General features: G+C 43.7%; 1 protein-coding gene across 1 annotated transcript in view; it reads left to right on the top strand.

The window, feature by feature from the left end:
• The first annotated feature begins 238 nt into the window (after window positions 1-238).
• The window catches only part of LOC146172541 (nose resistant to fluoxetine protein 6-like), a 55981-nt gene continuing 35260 nt past the window's right edge, over window positions 239-20959 (top strand). The window contains exons 1-7 of the mRNA XM_084585794.1: window positions 239-539; window positions 4529-4740; window positions 11544-11655; window positions 16783-16867; window positions 16961-17052; window positions 18015-18194; window positions 19061-19154. Coding sequence (XP_084441920.1) covers window positions 239-539; window positions 4529-4740; window positions 11544-11655; window positions 16783-16867; window positions 16961-17052; window positions 18015-18194; window positions 19061-19154 — 1076 coding nt within the window. The remainder of the gene's footprint in view (window positions 540-4528; window positions 4741-11543; window positions 11656-16782; window positions 16868-16960; window positions 17053-18014; window positions 18195-19060; window positions 19155-20959) is intronic.

Raw genomic sequence — 20959 nt, 5'->3', positions numbered from 1 at the left:
CTCCGTAAGTGTAGTGCGTGTGCACATGAGGCTCTGCGTCTTAACTGTTATTTCTACATTGACCTTAATAGACATTTTGAAAATACGACGAGAGCAGAGAACATAGTGAATTTATGCTTGGAACTAGAAATTCTCACTTCACCTTTATAATATGCCGTTATATTATTTTTTAACTACAGCAGCAGGAAGATGAATTTTTAGATTTTTTAGCGGAGATCTTTGAGCCTAAGTGCTAGCAATGATTTGGAGGAGAAATTTCGCAATTAGGTTAACCAAACTGCTCTTCGTCCTGTCGGTTCTTTCGTGCTTTCGTGTCGCACCATGCCTCGGCAACACGGTGGCCATCACACATTCTACGGCCGAGAATACCCCTGTAAAGTACTTAGACAAGTTAAAAGAATGGATCGGCAGCGTCCTCGACCAGTCGTCGTCTTCCTTCACGCGAAAGTTGTTGGAAGCGGAAGTGTCGGTCGAGTGCAGCCTCGGTCTTCTCAAGCTTGTGAGGGGAATCCGGAACCTGGAGCCGTGGGCGCTGAGATGTGAGTCTATCTCCGCATTCTTGGTTTTCTGTTTTTATTTTTTAAATTGCGCTGGTATTACCACTTTAATCTTGAAAGGTTCAAAAAGGCTTAACTGTTGCGGTGCCCAATTTTTGGCGATTTTTGTGAATGGCCTATACTAATCGCGAAAAATACGGCCCGCGAACAGCTAGAACTGTGAACGGAATCATGATCTTTGAGCCAGCATAAAACGCAGTGTAGTCCCCGAAAAATAGAATAGAATCGCACCCCATTACTTGGGGGTTTATTCTCACGTCTGTGCATCGATTACCATAGCCTAACCCTTGTTCAGCTATTGGTAGAATATTTAGGAAACCATTCGATTGGCATGCATGCGACTCGAATCATCCGCTGGGCAGTGAGTTGATTTTATTGCTTCCGAACGCAATCGCTGATAAGGATGATTGCCTCACTGAAGCCACAATGCGCCAATATTTTAGAAACTTCAGTAGGAATCGAAAATAAAATGCGTTTTGAAAATGATAAGTCGTTTTATGATAATTAGCCCTTCTGTAGCTATGGCAGGCTATTGTGGCTAAATTTACACAGTCGACTGTGCATATATTTTCTACTTATCCGTCTGACAGTATTAGGAATAGCTGCGCGTTGAACAGATACGTGTTAGTGGCGGAAACATATTCTTCAACCTGATCAAATCCCGTAACTTCTGAAAGAGCTTGGAGCATTTTTGTACGCCTTCAGGAAGTAAAAGCGAATGAAACTTGCAGACAGTGGACCATAATACAGAACAGGTGTGCTCAGGAAGGCTTCAGTGAGTTTCAAAACAATGTTGGGCGAGAAGTAGGCACTGATTTTTTACAGAACTGGTACGAGTAAATTTAGCAAAGTTAGAACAAAAGACGTAAGGGAACACTGCGGCTGTGTCTCAAACATCAGCGCTGTGTTTTTCGGAGCTATTGAAGAACTTTTCCGCCTTGAGGTTCTCAGCAGACGTGCCTGGCCCCATGAATGGGATCAATTTTAGGCCCACTGAAAAAAGCAATTGTGGTGCAGGGGACCGACTGACTACTGTTACCTGCACCGCAAATAGTGTCCAACACAGATCCACTCAGGTTTCCCTCTGCAAAACTTTACCATATTATTTGCAGGATTCAGGTTCATTCTATCTCTTTTTTTTTTCTCTCTGCTTCCGCTTGGCCCTGCAGAGAAAACGTCGTTGGCTCAGGCACCGCCATGACACTCCAGCCTGTACCTCGAGTGCGCCGAAGAGAACCGATAAAGAAAATAGGGTACTTCCACTTAACTAGCAGGGAACTAGCTACACATGCATCACCTAAGCAGGCAACTATCACCAAATTATGCTTTGTTTGCAGTTGCTTGTTATAGCAATAATGGGTTGGTAATCCCAAGCAACGTGCTGGCCTGAAGTAAAATGTGTGCATAAAAATGCAGATATACCTATTGGTCTGGGCGCGGATACATGTAGGAAATTTGTGCATCTATTTTCAGGTACATGCATTTACGTGTGCTAGTTTTGCTGCTTCAGGACAGCATAGACCGTAATATTAGGTATTTCCTATATATGCACTTTTATACCTACATCTGTCCTCTTATTACTTGAATACCTTAAGAGATCTCTGGTTGCATTACCTCACTGTATTACACACGAACATTGTATTCTACATCCCTGATAGGCAGGAAGAGGTGGGCGAGAGGTTAAAACCGAAGCAAGAATACAAAAATATTCAACAATAATAATCCTATAAACGGTGTAGTACGCAAATCAGCATGAGCAGTTTAGCAGTATTTATTGTACTGGCACACACACAAAAGGAATGGAAAATCCCATGCTTTGGCTTGACATTATTGCCACGGAGCGTTGGCCGGACCGCTGATGTTAGCAGCAACGTCTTTGCTAACACTCACGATAGCTGGCGTAGTGTAGCTGTCCTGGCCTGGTTTCTGATCTAGCAACACATGATCGAGTCGAGAGCCCGATCCCGAGCATTGATGTCAATTTCACTTTTGCATTGATTACCTTCTAAATTGCATTTTTCAATTTTATTTTATCGTCGATCCTTAATGATGCTTTATTAAGAAGGCTCTGGCTGGAGAAGGCTTGTAAGGGTGGTGTTTGGTTGAGAGTGATGACTTGGGTGGTGCGTAGGGCTTCTTTGGGCCGTCGTAAGCAAGCGTATACAGATGTAAGGTTCGTTTCTACTGATGGAATCCCGGAGGTGAACCTATACTAGGGTGCTGCGGAGGAGGCATATATAGGCAATTGAGTAACAGTACCCGTCACACAAAAACTGGGCCGTGTGAGAGGCAAACGTCTGTGATAAGTAGGGGCAGTGCTGAGGTCGTACAAGTCATAGATGTCATATGAACACGAAGGACGAACAGCACCGAACCACCCACAGAAGTCAAATTAAAAAATTTCTCTTTAGCCTACACAAAAAAAGGGAATCTAGCTCGAAGACCAAATGCAGTCGGCGATGGGCTGACAAATACAGCTGCAAACCCTGCACGAACATAAAAAGAGAAGGAGCTGAGACCTCGAATGATATCGCAATACCTCTTAAGAGTCATAAGAGGCATCATCTTTTTCCAGACCCCGATGTTACGCGGGATGCGCCCTGAATATGCCTCGATCCGCTTAAATCCGCTAAGAGAGCTCGGATGGAGCCTTCACATAGACATAGACCTTGTACGGCTTTTTTTTTCTTTCGAATGTGTTTTATACTGATTCCGCAGTAAAAACAATTATTAAAGGGTAAGGGGCGCTGTCACTAAATAAAACAAAATTATGTTTTTTTTATCTCTGGCACAACCGCCAGGATAATACTTATATAATTGCTTCTAATCCTATAATATACTGTCAGTTGACACCTACAAATACCTTGGTATCCACTTAAATAAAGATTTCAACTCGGCCCTTAAACACATCACGTTACTAATTCAGCAGATAAAGTTCTAGGGTATTTATGGCCTAACCTATCAGTTTTACTTCAAGGTATAATAGCTTATTTTATGAGGGAGGACGGGTGTGGGGAGAGAAGAAGGGAGCGAGGGGGGTTCGCTCCATGCGAACTCTACGCCGCGCCGTTGTCTCTCAGCGTGTGGCTCTGATGGCAACTATCAACTACCATGGTTAGTCTGACCGCTGTTGCCTGAAAGCTTGCTCCCGCCACGACCTTGAGGGACGACGTCGGTGACCGCATGTATGGGCGCGAGCTATCCGTACGCAGAGGCAGCTGCTTCATGACGGCGAATGTGATGACAAGGCGCTGCGAAGAACGAGACAGCTTTAGCAGTCATTGAGCACTGCTCGCTTTGCAAAAGTCTGGATGTCGGCTGATTGTCACTGTCGGAATTCTACCTGCTCATAGGGTGAAGCGTCCCGGATTCTGAGTTTAGTAGGGGTAAGGTGCCCCAAACTGTTGTGCGCACAACCAGTGCCTGAATTATGAAACGAGCTTCACATATTCCAGTAAACGTTCTTGACGAATTCGGACACCGAGAAAGCATTCAGTCTGTTGCGCATACATCAAGGGTTGGTCGCCATATTGGCGGCAACGTTTTCCTTCTTGTCTGGCGTCTTCGCTCACTTTTTAAGCCTGTAGGGCAGTGACGCCGATTATTTCTTTCTTTTTGACCCTAACGCCACGAAGAAACTCTCAAGATACGTTCTAACAAAGGAATGCTTGTGCGCTTTGTGACCGCGTAGGCTCTGGTCTCTTGCGACTTTGGTATAAAAATGACCGGCACTTCGTTTATGAACCAACATCTCGCATAAGGAAGCAACTTATATACGAGCAAAAAGATATAACAGAAGAAACGAGCCGGTAAATTTAATGCTAACCTGATTTCACACCAATGCGCTCAGTGGTATTGCTGTAAGCAGCGCTTCATTCGTTATTGCATACCGCAACGTGTTCCCCTACGAGGGGTTTTCTGCAATGCTCATTTTCCTCGCTGCCATGTTGCCTGAAACACATATTTCGCAGTGTTCGACGCTTCAGGCAAGTACCCAACTGGGGCCCTCCAGATGTCGAGGACTGATTTGGGCGCTTTCGATGAATGCATTGAGACCGTGCAGCTAGACGAATATGGCCGAGAGACTGTGCGGGGTCAGTACTGCAACCTGCTGGTTTACGCCACCAACAAAAGCGACTTGGATGACCACATCACCAAGGCCATGGAGTTTACACACCCCCGGGTGAGATGTTTATCTTCTTTTTCGCATTCTAAGAGCAAGTACAAAACAAAGAAGTCATTGTGAGCTGCCTTGCATCGAAGTATTCCACTGCACTGCCAGCACTGCATTATTTGCATGTGCTGCAAGAAATGCCGTACACGGGGAAGGAAACAGTGACATACGCGACTATTCCAGAAAAAAAACATTGTTTTAGTTAACTCTTGATTTTCTCCTTTTTTTTTGCCTAACTGTGCATGCTAACATAGGGAGGGCGCACGAGCTTTTTTTTTTTTTTTTGTAAGTGGCAAGGTAGAGGCGAAGAGAAATTTTGGAGATATTCGCCCCTTGCACTAAAATGCAAATTTTCAACCTAATAACACAGGAACCCGCTTTACATCAGCTACCGAGATGGCGCACCCTAGCTACAGTTATGCTGCTGCCAAATTGATACCGAGAATGATGTCCAATGACACCCTAGTAACGAAAACGTGGGACATCATCTCTGTGTTTGTGAGCTACTACACGACACTGTTCAGTGACGCTTCTGCTACTTCTAAATAGGATATATTAGCTAACAACAATGCTCTTATAACGCCTTTATCAGATGATGACTGTGCTCTTATCAATGGTCCTTTCACGTTGGAAGAAATAGAACACGCAATTGACCATTTACCCCTCTCTAAAACACCTGGCCCTGATGGCATATCATGCGAGTTTTGCAAAACTTTTAAACCTTTGCTGAGCCCTGTCTTGCTGCAGATTTTCGCTTTAAGTTTTGGTGTGGGTGTCCTTCCTCAGTCTTTTACTAGGAATCCCACAGCCTTAATTCCAAAGAGTACGGATAAAGAAAAATTTCTCTCAGTGGAAGGCTGCAGGACAATCAAGTTGGCAAATGTGGACTACAAAATTTTTGCGAAAGTACTGTCAAATCATTCACAATATGCCATGACGGTTCTCATTGGCCCTCATCAGACGTGTAGCTTGAGGGGACGCTCCATACAAAATAACATACATATTGCACGTACAATTCTCGAACCTTGCCCTGGCTCTTATTAGCAGCTTGCTCTACTACAGATTGACCTTGCAAAGGCATTTGATCGTGTCCGGCATTCGTTTCTATTTTCTCTTCTCGAGCGTGCAAATGTTGCATCAACTGTACAGAAAGGGGTGCAACTTTGTTACGACAACTGTTCCACTCGCTTGATTGTTAATGGTCAACTCTCAGAGCCTGGACTATAATTCGATCATCCTTGAAGCAAGGCTGTACTATGCCACTGCTACTTTTTGCCCTCTACCTAGAGCCACTTCGAGTGTACTGCAACACCACGGTATCCGTGGTCATGTTGCCATCAGTAATGAAGTCAAAGTGCTTGCGTACGCCGACGATTTGGCGTTTTTCTGCACAGACAAACCCAGCATTGACAAGATTATAACCACCATTGAGCAGTTTGACATTGCATCTGGCGCTGAAATGAATAAGTCTAAAACTTTGGGTCTGTGGTTCGGTTCATGGGGAGCAATGCCGACTCATTATGCTGGAATTGAATGGTCTCGTGTTTCCCCTAAATACCTTGGAGTTCCCCTTTATGCATTCAAATTTAGTGGCGTTACTGGAAAGAGCGAGTCACGGCACTCCAAAGCTATGCTCAGAACTTTGTTCCGCACCACCTATCAATTTTGGCCGAGCACAGGCATGTAACATGTTTCTGGCTACAAAACTTTATTATGTTTTACAGGTACTCCATTGCGCGAGGAATTACAGCCACAATTTTCAATGAACGCTTGCGACGTTCATATGATCGTCCAGTTCTGAGCCTATGCGGCGCGATAACTTATTCAGGCTTGTTTCTGTTGTCGGCCTAGGTTTGACACATCTCTATGTCAGACAGTTAGTTGCTTGTTTCTTCTTTTTCCGTAATAGCTCCCATCCAATTACCCCAGCATCCCTGCAAACAAACCTTGTGAACCTTCTTCCAAACTTAGTTGCCTTTTCCAATTTTGCCGATCGGCCCTTATTATTTGGTTTTATGAAAGAGGTTTACGATTCAGTGCGTTTTTTGGCAGTTCGCTTCTCTTATGAGTACCTATTCTCTGTTTCACGGAAAAAATTATACCAAGAATTGATATCTATTTCGTTCCCGCCTCCCTTATATCTTTCACTCCATTCTAATTGTATGGGGCATGATGTGTTAAAAAGGGTGAGAAAAATGCCCATCTCGCCTTCTACTAAAACGTTTTTCTTTAAATTTCATGCCGAGGTTTTACCTGTTAAAGTGTGGCTTCAGAAAAAAAAATATTTTCGTTTCTTCGGTTAATTGCCGGTTATGTGATACACCTGAAACCATCGAACACTGTTTTATTGTCTGCAAAGATGCAATATTATTTTGGGACGTTCAGCAAAGAACATTGAAGAAAGACTTTATTTTTAATTCCCACAGTGTGCGTTACTTGATAACCACAGAACATGACCCCGAACCCTTTGACATAATTTTCCTCCTTGGACTGCAGAGCCTGTGGAAAACGGGCATGTTGGATCGGAATGGTGAGCGTCTAGTCTCCCCCGCTACTCATTTCGGCCAGATGGTACACAGCTTAGAGACACGTACGAAGATAATGACTATCAACCGGACTGGCTGCCATTGTTGATGTGTTGTCTTTCCTTACCACCGTTTTAGTGAAGTTGTGCTAAGTCGTATTCTAGTTGTGTGGTGTTGTGTTGTATATGTTTCAATTGGACTTTTTGCCTACAGGCTGATTACTCTGTAAATAATGTACAGGGTATTAAAAGGAAGACTAAGTAATTCAAAGAAAATGAGCTTTCAGAGGTAAAATTAGTTTTGTTCCACGAAGTTATCAAGGGTCTTGGCAGGTTCTATAACATGGGTTAGATGTACTCTTCAGTAGAATAATTAACTAAAATTTGTTAATTCCACCTGTTAGGTATTGAAAATGGGTGCATGATTGTAATTTGGAAATTGTAGAGAATCATGAGTCAATCCGATATCCATCGTTAGGTTTATGAAAACTTTATTGTGCGGAGAACTGCAGCGCTCACAAACTCAGCTCTCCAGACAAGCGAAACGGGCTCCGCGCGGCGGCTAAGAGCCGCAAAGTCATAGCCCCGCTTTGACGTCAATCACAGTTGTTCAAGTCACAGGCTAGCCGCGCGTTATCTTGGGCCGAGCAGCAGTGAGCCAGTTTTCTTTCGAACCACAGATAAAGCGCGCGCGCGTACGATGTGTACAACTGTAAGTGACGTCAACACGGGGGCGTGACTTTGCGGCGCTCAGCTGCCGCGCGGAGCCCGTTGCGCGCGTCTGGAGAGCTGACTTTCTGAGGGCTGCAGTTCTCCACACAATAAAGTTTTCATAAAACTAACGATGGATATCGGGTTGACTCATGATTCTCTACAATTTCCAAATTACAATCATACACCCAATTGCAATACTTAAAATTGTTATTAACGAATTTTAGTTATTTATTCCACTGAAGAGCTCATCTAACCCATTTTATAGAACCCGCCTAGACCCTTGATAACTTCGTGCAACAAAAATAATTTTACCTCTGAAAGTCCATTTCTTCTACTACTTAAAGTCTTCCTTGTAACACCATGTATATAGCTCTACGCTGAATTTAAATGCATGTAATAAATACCATGCTGAAAAAAAAAATCGAGGTGGAGCTGTGGTCTACAGCAGTGGCAAGCTAAGCTGATCTGTTTGCCCTTACGGTTTCGAGATCCAGTGGTGCGATGTATTTTTGAACGGTAGCTCGAAGGAGGCTTCACAGCAACCCTGGCGAGATCCAATAACGTGTGCAGGAATGCTTCCGCACTAAGGACCACTGCCTATAGACACTGTGTGTTAGCTAATGAACCCACATTCAAGGCCAATATCAACACTTTCCTAGCGCCGCTAAGTTCGAGAAGTCGGTATGCCGCCAGTTTGAGACAAATAGTGTCTGGGATGTGTCGAAGGTGTCTAAACTGATGAAGTTGAAGATCTCGTGCCTACTGCTAGGACCAGGAGCAGTGACGAAAAGCTCCGAACCTAAGCTAGGAGCGAAAGCGGCTGCCTTTGCTCTCTTGTCCTTGCTCTTGCCGATATTCAATGACGTAGAGCAGTCACAAAAAGAGTGAGTACCAGCTGCGGTGCGGCATGGCTGTCCCAGCGGATGTGAGCACCCGTCCAAATTTTGACTTGCACGTGCCGGTTCCTGCGCGTCATTCCCCTAGGACTAACTTGAATACGAATGATGATGATGAAGCATAAGCGCAAGTTCAGGCTATGGTGAAGGCAATAGCGCAACTTCAGGTTTGGGCCTGTTTGCCTAATGCAGCGGCCAGGGATGCTGACATGCGCACTTCGCCGTGTGTTGGGATCATCTTTGCGTTTGTATGCAATTTTTCGGTCATTTATTCCTTATGCACCCAGATCACGGCGTATGATATCACGCTGCGACGACGATAGGATGGCTACAGGGCCTGAGGCGTTCATATTAGACATTCGTAGGCCCGCGTGCTATCGTTCTGCGCATGCGCAAAAGCAAGATAATACTTATGGGAACAGATAAGCGCTTAACAAAACCACCTGCTTTTGTTGCTCAGTTGCAGATCTCCTTAAGCGATTGTTTCTAGCTACAATTGCAGACGAGCCTGGCGGCCAGAACTGGAAGATTGATTCCTCATACCTAAGCGCATGTGTAGAACAGAAAGTTCCGCGCCGGCGAATATTATTGAGGCTTTGTGGTCTCAGTGCCTCCCTGGTTTCTTCAGAAAAGCCCTTAAACCTATAAAGCGATTCCGGTCAAGCTCAAACAATTGTATCCTAAAAGGTAGTTGACGAGTATAGAAAACTGGGCGAGTTGGATTGGATTCATCTTAAAGCCAAAAAGGTATTTCTGTTTATTTGAAAAATTTCACAAGATAAGCGCACGGGGTTGCTTGACGTTATATGGAATTACAGCCTGAGGGGCGAGTTGCGAGTTGATGCATGATGGAATAAAATGGGCATGTGGTGTCTCTTTCTTGTTTGTGTCCGCCACCGTTCATTTCGACGCTATATGGAATTCGCAAATGGAATTCGCAAATTCTTGACTCTCATCCTTCTGCTTCAAAAAGTGTGGTCAAAGTGACGCCACACATTTTCAAGAGAAAGTGTTGTGTTCTAAAAGAACGTCGACATTTAGCTCTGGGCTCAGGTTCCGCGCAGTAATGTTAAGATACAAAACAAAGGGACAATACGGAGACATGTATATAAATTGGATTTGGCTCACAAACGTCATGATCGTTTGCTGAATGGTTCAGATTTGCGCTTCTTTCAAGCGACCTGTGACCGTCCAGGTCAGGTGGCTCTTCCCTGGCCTGCTTTGGTGCCTGATTCAGGGCTGAATGTTTTGTGGAAACTAGTCGCACCTTACTGTAATGTAATGTTGTGGCGTTTTTCTTCGATGAGCAAGCAGATTACAACATTTACGACAAGTGGCGGTCCATTCCAAAGGGACACTTGCAACTGTTTCGAGTACACACTGAAGGGCAGCACGCTACTAGTCAGCTGCTGCCCCGTTGGTGGGCGGACAGTGCAGTACCATGATGAAAGGCAGTGCGGTGAATCTCGTCTAATCTGATAGCCAGTGAATTCGAACTATACCCGAAAAACTATTTTCGACCGTAATTTCTCGCATATTTTGCAGCTGCCCCGTAACAATCACTATATCTTTCGACCTGCCTTGGCAGGCCAAAAGATTTTTATAATTTTAATAAATTCACCTCAATCCTTTTCTAAGAGAGTCTAGTTACCCGCCGTGAGCACAAGATCAACTTTAAAAGCAAAATTTATCTATGCATCGCATGTTTAGACTGTTTCAGTTAACATAGTAATAGAATATCTTACAATATTGCACAGTTGCCTCACAACAATATACAAACATATGAGATTGGTTTTCTAAGCCAGTACCAAGTTACTCTTGAGCGGCTGAAAACATTAAAAAATGTTTACTACGCTTCGGACGCTTTGGTCATTTCTATTAACATACGCATTGCAGTATGTCATAATATCCTACAGTCTCCTCACAATTGAAATGTCCCCTTTATGGTATTTACCACCCCAAAGCGACTCTAGCCGTGCGAGACGATTTAGTGAAGTACTCAGGAAGTTTAGACCACCTTGCATTCTTTAATTTGAACTGGCATCGCACAGCACACGGGCGCCTTCTTTTTAACCTCCATCGAAAAGAGGCTGCCGCGGCCGGGATTCCATACCGCATTCTTGAGCACAGCAGTAGAGTGCCTTAACCACTGCACCACCACAGCGGGGACTTGTCTGGAAAAGAGGAAAGTGTTGTTAACACACTTTATTGTTGCTTGTGCGAACGCCCAAAACAGAGCGCGTTCTGCACCTCTGATGGAAGGGAGGACGAAAAATATTGATCTCCGTTTTCTAAGCTAGTTCTTTTAAAACTTCAAGCGTCAAAGCGTCTAAAGCTTCTTAAATAATTAAGACCACGAACATTTTTCAGTCAGAGCCCCACGCTGTTCTGCTCTTATATTGAAATTACTGGTATTGATTTTCACGAAGCCGAGCAGAAATATCTTCATATCATGTTGGTTTATGCCGTTTGAGAGAGGAAGACAATAATTACGATCAGGAGAAGGTCTGGTCGTCGCAGAGGAATTTCATTCTTAACATCAGGAAAGTGAACGAGGAATTAGTTTCGCATCCGGCTTATGACGTACTAGCGAACACAGTCATGTAAAAATAAACAGCAGCCCGCCAAGGCAGGCGCCAACGCATGGGTCCTAATTACATTCATTTCATTTTCCGCAGGTAGGAAAATTCAGGGACAGCGTTTACGAGCAGAGAGTCCCACTTATCCGCCTGGGAGTCTGCTTGCTCAATGACTGCAACGAGGAAGAGATGCAAGCGCTGCTGAGAGCAGGTAAGTCTGAACCCCTTACGGTCGCTGCTTAGGACCTTCTCGAAGTGAAGCTGCGAATCTAGAAGCAATTAGCTCCAGTGGTCCGCATTCTCCTTGAACGGGAAATACTTTGTCGAGCCAAGAACACGGTGTTGATTTCGCCCTTCCCGGGATGGCTATATCATTCTTATTAGGAGCGCAGTAGGGGGGAGAGGACGAATGGAATTCTGGTCACAGGCAGCGTTATCTTTGCACAAAAATCACGTAGTTACCACTCTTGGACGCCCATCCGGAACGCACTCTGCACGTATCTAATTTCTTTGTCTAAATTTCCCTTTGAAACGACGACGAAAATGGTTTATTTGTTAAGATCACTACCTCGTTAGTTTTCTTCACAGATATTCTTTAAAGAAAAGGTTCTGTCGATGTAGCATTTACGCTGGTGCAAACAAAGAAAGGCCAAGCCTCGCACAACCCAGAAAAACTTTCGCGTGGTCAAAACTCTTGTGCGGTGACTAGATTGCCAGTATCGACATTGTTTCGCGGCTTCTGAATGTGCCATATTGCTGTTCTTTCTGTGGGCGCAGTATAAAGAAACGCAGCAAACTCACTTTCCTGTGTAGACATAATAAAATAGATTTATGGTTTAGGCTTGTAGTCAGCACCCATAAAAGTAAAGTGTTGATGTTTTGTCCGGTAGCAGCTTTCTCGAGGTTTTTCAGCAAATCACAAATTAAGGAAAAGGTTTCAGCAAATATGCCTACTCATTACGCTGGCTTTAACCACTCCACTTCTCTTTATTGTTCATCTAGCGGTGTATGTCCAAATAGAATATTTTTAACCGGCTATAGCACTGTCTGTTAAATATTAATAGTTAAAATTGGGACCTAAATCTCACATCTCGTTCTATTACGGAGCAGCTCATGATTTCTCTGAAACTTTAGCCCTAGAATGACAGCAGTCAAACAATCTGAATCAGGCTCCTTAAGAACAGATATAACACAAATAGTCAACAAAGTTCTGTTCGTAGTCAACGCATAAGTGTATTTTGTCCGAAAAATTGAATAATTGAATGTATAAAGTTCATTTCTACCATAAAAGTTTGAGAAATCAACACCTAATCGCATTAATAAACACGAGGGTGGCCGCTGTCCGGCATGCAGTTCAAATGCTTTTTTTTTTTTTGATATTGGATAAGATCTACCGAATCTAGGTTCAATTATGCAAGGTACGGTTATGGCACGGAAGACAGCATAATGCACGTAGGTCACTTAGAATACGTTGCTGGCTGCCGCGACCCAACCGTAAGCTAAGAGAATGTACAGGTTTTCTTACTCGCTATCGTCGCCAGGTATCATGCCCATGTAGTACTCCGGCTACTGAGTACTCCTGAAAAGCGTCCTATATGCCGAGGTCCCAGCACCAAACAGGATCACACAGTATCTCCTACCAAAAGGCAAGGTTTTAAACGATTCATGGCTGTGTTTCGCGTATAGTGCGATTACAAAGACGTTACAGACGGTATCGACATCTGGTGCGACGAACTGAAATCGAGCCTAGAGATTCGATCTCATCTGCACGTGCTGGTCATTGTTTCAGGCATCGGTGCTGGCGAAAATGGCAGCCTTCAAGCCCTTTTACTACAGGTCCCAACAATTCGTTTGAATGCGTGCGACGAACTGACTGCAATTGTATTGTTAACCGCACAAGCGGAAAGTGCTTCAAGATTTAGAATAGATGTGAAAAGAAACGGAGGCAACGGAATCCCGCCTTTCATGATGTTGATGAGGCCACTAAGCAACGTGGAAACGTTATGCACTTTCCTTGACCCTATCACTTATTGTCCATTCCGTTATCCTCTACCTCAGTGTTCGGGCGACATTATGAAACATCGCACTTTTCAAAAAGCCTTTATTCTAATTGAGTGCCCCATTTACCTGGTATCGAGGTGCGCTTTCTCGAACCATGTTGACGGATAAAATAGCACTGGTGCGCATGGGGTCAAGTGTCACGCAAGCAAAGATTTCAGGGAAGGTTATCTTAGCTTCTCTAAAATTAGACGGAGTTATTACGAGAGAAAGATCCCCGATTTGAAGCTGCTAACACAACGCCGCTTGTTGAGGGTGGACGAATTCATAGGGCAGGCTTACCGGAGCATGGTATAGGGAATAGTGTCAAATTTCTATTTCTATGCGGGTCACATTAAGAGAACGAAAAGCCAGAAAATAGCAACAACAATTAATATCAAAAATAACACTTATAAAAAATAGTAAACAAGTAAAAATCGACCTCACGTCTCGGTTTCCGGGCCACGCTTTATTTCTTCATTGAAAACAAAAGCGGCTTGAGCGCCTTTCTACCTCGGAGAGAGCTCAGAGAGAGCTCCTGAGTTGGTTCAACGATTAATAGCACTGTCACTTATCCTCAAAACGAAAGATGTAACTTGGAGATGATAGTGAGGGTGGGTTGCCCCTTGCTTCGCTCTTGTAGATAGCTGACGTTCGTCCGGCGTTAACGCAGACTAAGAGGTTCAACGCCTGTTTTCGTTTCTAAAAAGAACACATACCGTCTGAAAACGATCCCGTTTATGATTTTAGTTGGGTGATAAGGTAGGAGGCAAAAGTGACTCGTGACGCTGGCGCATATTTAGTAACAAGGGCTGACCACTTGGAACATATCTCTAATCTTTGCAGCGCAATTCCTAAGGTCATTCACTTGCAAGTTTTACGCTTAGCATCCGACGAAGAGCGAGATTATCGCGTATATATTAACCGACAGTATAACCGTGTGGTCGCGCTTAGCTGAGCTTACCCTCGAGTAACTAGGTTTAAGCGGGATAAACATCCAGATTCTTTTTTTTTCTTCAAGAAACATTTGAAAAAACTTTTGGCTTCAGAACAGCATCCACTAGGAAACTTGAACATAGTACGGGTGATTTACGCAGTAACCCGCGTGACGCGCAGCGCCTGTTACCATTTATGCTAATTTCTTTAAATTATAGCTGCCAGGATATCTTTTCCCACAGATTTCGCACTAAACACGGTGCCCTCGTTTCGTTTATGGTGCTTCTCCGAATTCGTAGTTCAACCTCTGCAAAATAATTGTACTTCCCCGATAACATTTTTTTTTTCGAAAACCGGGCAGGAGGAATAATAAAGAATCACAACAAGCCCGTTTTTGGGATGAAAAACGGTTATGATATTTGAACATTCCTACGCCATTCTCTCTTCCCTAGCAAGCAAGCCATCCATGACATGACATCCATGGAGAAAGAGCGAAGCCGCTGGCCGTTCAATTTAAAAGCATGGTCTGAAAAGTGCGTTCATAACAAGGTTCGATAGCCGTATTGAAGATAACGTACCATGTACCAAGGAGCCGTTCTTTGCATTAACTGCCACGTATATTCAATAAATACATGCAATGTAACGCGTACGGGGGCGGCATCCACATATTGTTCGCTGATACAGGGGAAGCTCGTCACACTTCAATAAGTAATTTGCGATAGTCTATTTTGACTCTATTTTGACTGCAGATATAAATTTCGCATAAGGATGTTCCAAAACCGGCGTTAGGTTAAGTTTTTGTCAGCGATGCCTGGGTAGCCCACCTAGATATAAATACTTTAAGAGCTATGGAATGGAAAATGGTAGGTATAACTATAAGTGACAGAAAGTGTGCAGAGTGGTCCAGAGAAATAACTCAAGTTACTGATATTCGAGTCGAAATAAAGGAGAAGAAATGGGCATGGGCAGCACATGTTGTGCGAAAAGAGGCTAACCGATGGTCACTAAGAGTAACCAATCGTATTCCAAAGGAAGGTACCTAGGGCACCGTGTTTAGCGGGAAATTACCGAGAAAGGTTAGCATGTCAGGGGAAGGCAGAAAATTGGGTAGGTGGATGAAGTTAAGAAATTCGCAGGGATCAAGTGGATGCAGCTAGCACAGGAACGGGCTAAATAGAGGAAAATGGAAGAGGCCTTCGCCCTGCAGTGGGAATAGAAGGCATACTTAAATTTAATTTTTCCGAGAGTTTAACTATATTCCTTCTGAACCACCCGCCGTGGTCGAGCAGTGGTTAGGGCGCTCGGCTATTGCGCCCGAGGATGCAGATAGAATCCGGACTGCGACGGCCGCTTTTCGGTGGAGGCGAAAGGCCAGACGCACGTGTGTTATGTGCCGCCAGTGCTTTTTAAAGAACCTCAGGCAATTGAAATTTCCGGAGCTCTCTACTACGGCGTCTTTCACAACCTGAGTCGCTTTTGGACGTTAAACCTCACGAGCCAACCAGCCGACCTTCCGAATGTTGATGCGAAAATGTTCTGAACAGGCGCTCAAATAACGTTTTTCAGAAATTGCGTTTGAATTGTTTTAGCTTTGTTACGGAATTTAAACGCATCAGGCCACTACATTTCCCTTGGTCTGGCTCACTTATTTCAGAAAACCTTTTCTGCTCGCTTGCTTGGACTTTCGTTCTTGTTTTTCGATTTTGCTGAGGCCCGGAAATATTTTTCTTACTTGAACTTTGTCCATCGTTTGAACAACTCCGCTAATTGCCGAGCGCCTCAAGCTCTTTTCGCTCGTCTGATTTTCATCATTGTAGTAGCCAACTGAGTTGTCCATGTCTCTGGCACAGAGAAAGAAGAAAAATCCCAAAATCGCAAAGGTGGCTCGCATTGGATATATATGTTTGGCGTCATGGAACGATCACTAGCTAAAAAAAAAACGCGCGAAGAATGGATTGAAGCGTTATAAGGTCTTACTGCGGGAAAAATAGGCACTAGACTAAAGAATAAAGGGACCTATATTAAGATTTTTTCTCAAAAAAATGTAAAAATAGCAGATACACGTGCAATTGTTTAAAGCAAAGAACCTGTGAGCCACGCCTCCTTTTCAAAGGGGAACGTATGTTTGTCGGAACTTTTGAAATGATTCGGTTTCTCATTTGAGCCCGCAATATGAAAGACACGTTATTTAAATGTACTAAACTTTGATAACAAAGTTTAGACAACAATGTCTCTTTAATTTTACCCACCCGTCTCCTTAAGGCGCCAATTTATTTGCTATTTTTGCAGGAGTTTTTGCCTTTAACAGCCACTCGTTTCTGCTCCTAGATATGTACCGTCATCTGTCGTCGGATTTTTATTTCAGTGCTTCCTGCTGCTGCAGATGTCACAATATCTAACTGCGTCACAGCTCTTCACCCTGGCTTCACAAAAGGTCAAATTATTATAATGTGAGTTACATGAATTACTTCCAAACTTTTTTTTTGCAAACACTGCAATATAGTGGCGTCTATCTCATTGCATTGAATATTTGTTCCCGGCAGATCATTTCTTGCCATTCTGGCCTTACTGGTCGTCTTTGCAACAGCGGTGGACTTGTGCAACAGGCAAAGTGATGAGAAACATAAGAATCAAAGTGAGTGCACGACATAAGCACAACACTAGCTTCTCGCGGGCTATCGCCATTTTATCGATACGGCGACTTGCCTGTTCCGTCGCCACCGAGATTTTGGCAAGACTAGCGCACCCGTGTAGCCTTCGTCCCAAGTGCGGATGGGCGATAAAGGACCATCAAATCAAGCTTCCAGGGCTGATATGAGTCCAGTCACGTGGCTTCCCCTACCCACATTGCTTATACCCATGTGCCCAATTACATTTGCCGACCCTTTATCACCCATCCACAGGTGTCACATTTACTGATGGGAAAGAAGGAGATGCACGGGCCTTGGTAAATGCTAGGCGCTGACAGATTTTCTTGCTTGCGCGGTGCATACAGTTGGCGATTTGCAGATATCTTTCGCGTTCTCGTGAATAACATGGGAAGGATGGTGCGATTGCTTTCGGCTACTAGGTTTGCAATGCTAAGGCTTTTTGAAGACGCCCAAGGGGTGCAAGGAGCACCCCTTGGAGCACAATCTCACATTCAAATACGTTGTTACGTTTTCCAGAAGACTACTGACACGATCCAACTCCGGCCTAAAATTCGGGTTCTCGACGAACTACTTTCATACAACAAACAGAAGTAAAAAAAGGCCCGGCTAAAGAACATTTTATTATGTGACAATTCTGTTAATGACGACACAAATATCTAAGCTATTCACTACGCCTGAAAGTGTCAGTACGTTGTATCTACCCGAAGGTAACTAGTTACATTTGAAAGTGAAAACCTGAATAAGTTAGCAGAGTACGTTTCATATTTAAATATATGAACGAGTCGAACAACAGTTGTGTTAAAATAAATAGGACATAGTACGTAAACCAAGAATCTTTTGCTCTATCATCTATATTTGCTTAGTTTAGAGGAACAACTCTTCGTTTTGCATTTTAGCAAAGACCTCATTACGGGAAGTTATTTTTTTTTTTTTTGCTCTTTTCCAGGTGTGCTTATGTCCATTTTGACGTCTTTTTCTGTCGCATCAAATACAAGGATGATGCTTCACTTGACACGGGACAAGAGCTCTGACGCCTACAGCTTGAGGTTCCTACATGGAATACGCTTCTTCAGTATTGTCTGGGTTGTGGTGGGACACTGCTACGGCTCACCGTCTGACGTGTGGTGTGCGTGAGTCCGAGTGACGAAACTTTTTTTAACATCTATCATATAAATTACGGTGGCACTTTGTATGTTCAAATGTGACTGAAACACAAAATAATGAGCCGGACCTAGGAAGCACTTAAGGGCAATAAATTTCTTCGGGGATAACAAGCGACGATGACAAGCAGTGCCGCTAAATAAAAGGGGAGAACATGTCACGTTTCAGAATTGAGAAACATAACTTTCAAGAGATTGGTGTTGATTGCTTCCGCTTTGACTGCTTACAGTTTTGGCGACAAGAAAATGCGCCCCACGTTTTGAATCCCACTCAAAGTATTTAATGAATATCGCGCCATCTCCCATGGGTGATGACATGGAACGAGCTGGCAAAGAATGCTAGAGAGCGAAGTACACCCTGTGTGCTCCAGCACCCAGACGATGCATATGATGGGGCTGCAGTTGGTTACTGTGTGTTAAGCTAGAATTAAAATTTATGGTTTAGCATCAAGTGACCAGGCTGCTGATTGCCGATCAGTGTGGTAACGACATCAGAAGACTAGACACTCAAAGCGGGGCAATTTTAGGGCCGAAAAAATAGGCGGGCTGGCGACACGTCGATGAACACGTGTTGAAAATAGAGTAATGTTGGTAGAGATTTTTTATGCGCTCTAGGTATTCGATAGCATGCTTATTTATCCGCTAATTCACCTCTCACTTGGAGAACGGGCTCAGGTTGGCAGATAAGGGCTGTACCTTTCGCACTCATAAGTACGCGTGTGAACAGAAGATAGCCCTTATCTCTGCATCCTGGTTTGTGGCATGAACTATATTGAACTGGTAAGCGAAACCTCGTTGTGAATACTAAAATATTTATTCTTTTTTACCGTAGCCCGAATGATGAACCTGATAGTATACGCTGACCAATGGCAGAGTATGATTGCAACAGCTGGATTTATCGGCGTGGACACATTCTTCTTTCTAAGGTCAGCATGTCTTACTGTTCACTTTTTCCGCTTAGAACTAAGTAATAAGTCAAAGGCGGGGACGTTCACATCGCCAAAAGCCGCTTGGTGCGTTGTTAACGGGAAAGCGGCCCCAATTCATACAGCAGTTTATAACATACAGGAACAAAAGGCAAGGACAGGCACTGACGGTTCCTGGAAAGTAGCATAGCAGTACCTGTGTGTACGGTTTTTCCTACTCATAAGATTGGTGCCATGTATCAGAAAGAGCTCTTAAATTGAGCATCGCAGTACGATCGAAAAATATTTGGCAGGATACATTTATCCTATTTATTCAAATTTACTTTTTTTTCACCGCACTAAAATTTGCGTATGAGCTCGATAGTAAGAAAAGCACCGAGGCTTTAGACAATAAGCGCCAGTATTAATTATCCTAACAAACCGCAATTTATCCAACATCAATTTTATTAGGAACTGCCTCCCGCTTTGTATGAAGCTATCGGCAGGCTGTGCGTTTGTTAGAGAATAAGAACGAACATTAAAAGTGGCTTTTCATAATTTCTTTTCGCGGCCAGTGCTTCGCCTTTAAGCCATTTCGGGCATTATCTGCTCCGCACCGACGGGGCATGGAGTCAAGGAAGCTGTCAGCGAGCTTTTAGTATTTGTTTTTCACTCTGACAGCAGCTCGCTGGCTTTTCGCTCCATGGCGCTGTTTTTTTTTTTGTCTCTTTGGCAACGCGCGGAAAATATACACGGGTTATGAATGCGAAAAAAATATCAGCAGACCGCAATCGTCATTCCATAAGGCAAACTCTCTGTTCTTTCTGCACATTTTTCACAGATGTGGAAGAATGCACTGAGCTGTCGTCCTGCTTAAACACATATGTGAAGGCAAGGTTTCATCACGCCCATATAAACATAACCTCTCCAACTTCTCCCTTGATAAACCCTTTTACTCTATATATCTAAAATTTCACGCGCGAAAAGATATAATAGGCGAGACTGAACTCTGTGGAGCACCCTTTCTGCCTCTATGGCTTAGCCAGGAAAGTTTATAACGAAGACCATATATAATGCGTATGTGGCAATGTATATTAGATTTCCATGCTACAAAACTTAGATTCGTCTCACAACTTCGCTCGTTTGTTTTCGTCACGCATTCCCACAAGATGTGCACAGCCCTCCTATCTATCTAGAACCTCAATTCTTCTTGCAAATGTGCCGGTTCTGAGCTGGGCTCCTGTCGTTTAGCTCAGGTCACGACACGTCGATAACGGGAGAGAGAGTTAAGGCACTTCTGCATGAAGCGAGCAACGCCTTTTTCGGTAGTTTTCTTGATAGGGTCTATCAACTTGAAGGTCGATATAGCATACTACATATGAACCGATATGACCCCAAATCTTACCAAGCCGCCGAATGTGTTATTCAAAAAACACAGATCGCTGATGATACTCGTCCTGAGGTTGCGGTCGCGGTTAGTATGAACAAGTACAGTTGTGTGAGGCTACGTCCAGCTTGCACTGCGACTACTGTTCACCAAGGTTTGGAGACATACTTGTCCCTTGAATGTCATGAAAAGCTAAGAATAATTTAGAACAAGAGAAAAATGAAAATCTATGAGAGACAAAGATGAAAAATGCGCTCAAACCAGACATTTGTGCCCCCAACAAGTACTAGGGAAGGAAGAGCATTAGTGCAGTATAATATTTAACATGTTCAAGTTATATAGAATTTACAAAAAAAAAAGCTAAAATTCCCAGATATATTATCCACTACTACGTACCCACTCGCGCAAACTAAGCAGCAGAGTAGTTTCGGTTGCTTGT

This window comes from Amblyomma maculatum, unplaced genomic scaffold, assembly GCF_055883805.1.
Source record: "Amblyomma maculatum isolate TAMU_Amacu unplaced genomic scaffold, ASM5588380v1 scaffold_13, whole genome shotgun sequence".
Taxonomy (NCBI): domain Eukaryota; kingdom Metazoa; phylum Arthropoda; class Arachnida; order Ixodida; family Ixodidae; genus Amblyomma; species Amblyomma maculatum.
This window is presented reverse-complemented; position numbering and strand designations above follow the sequence as displayed.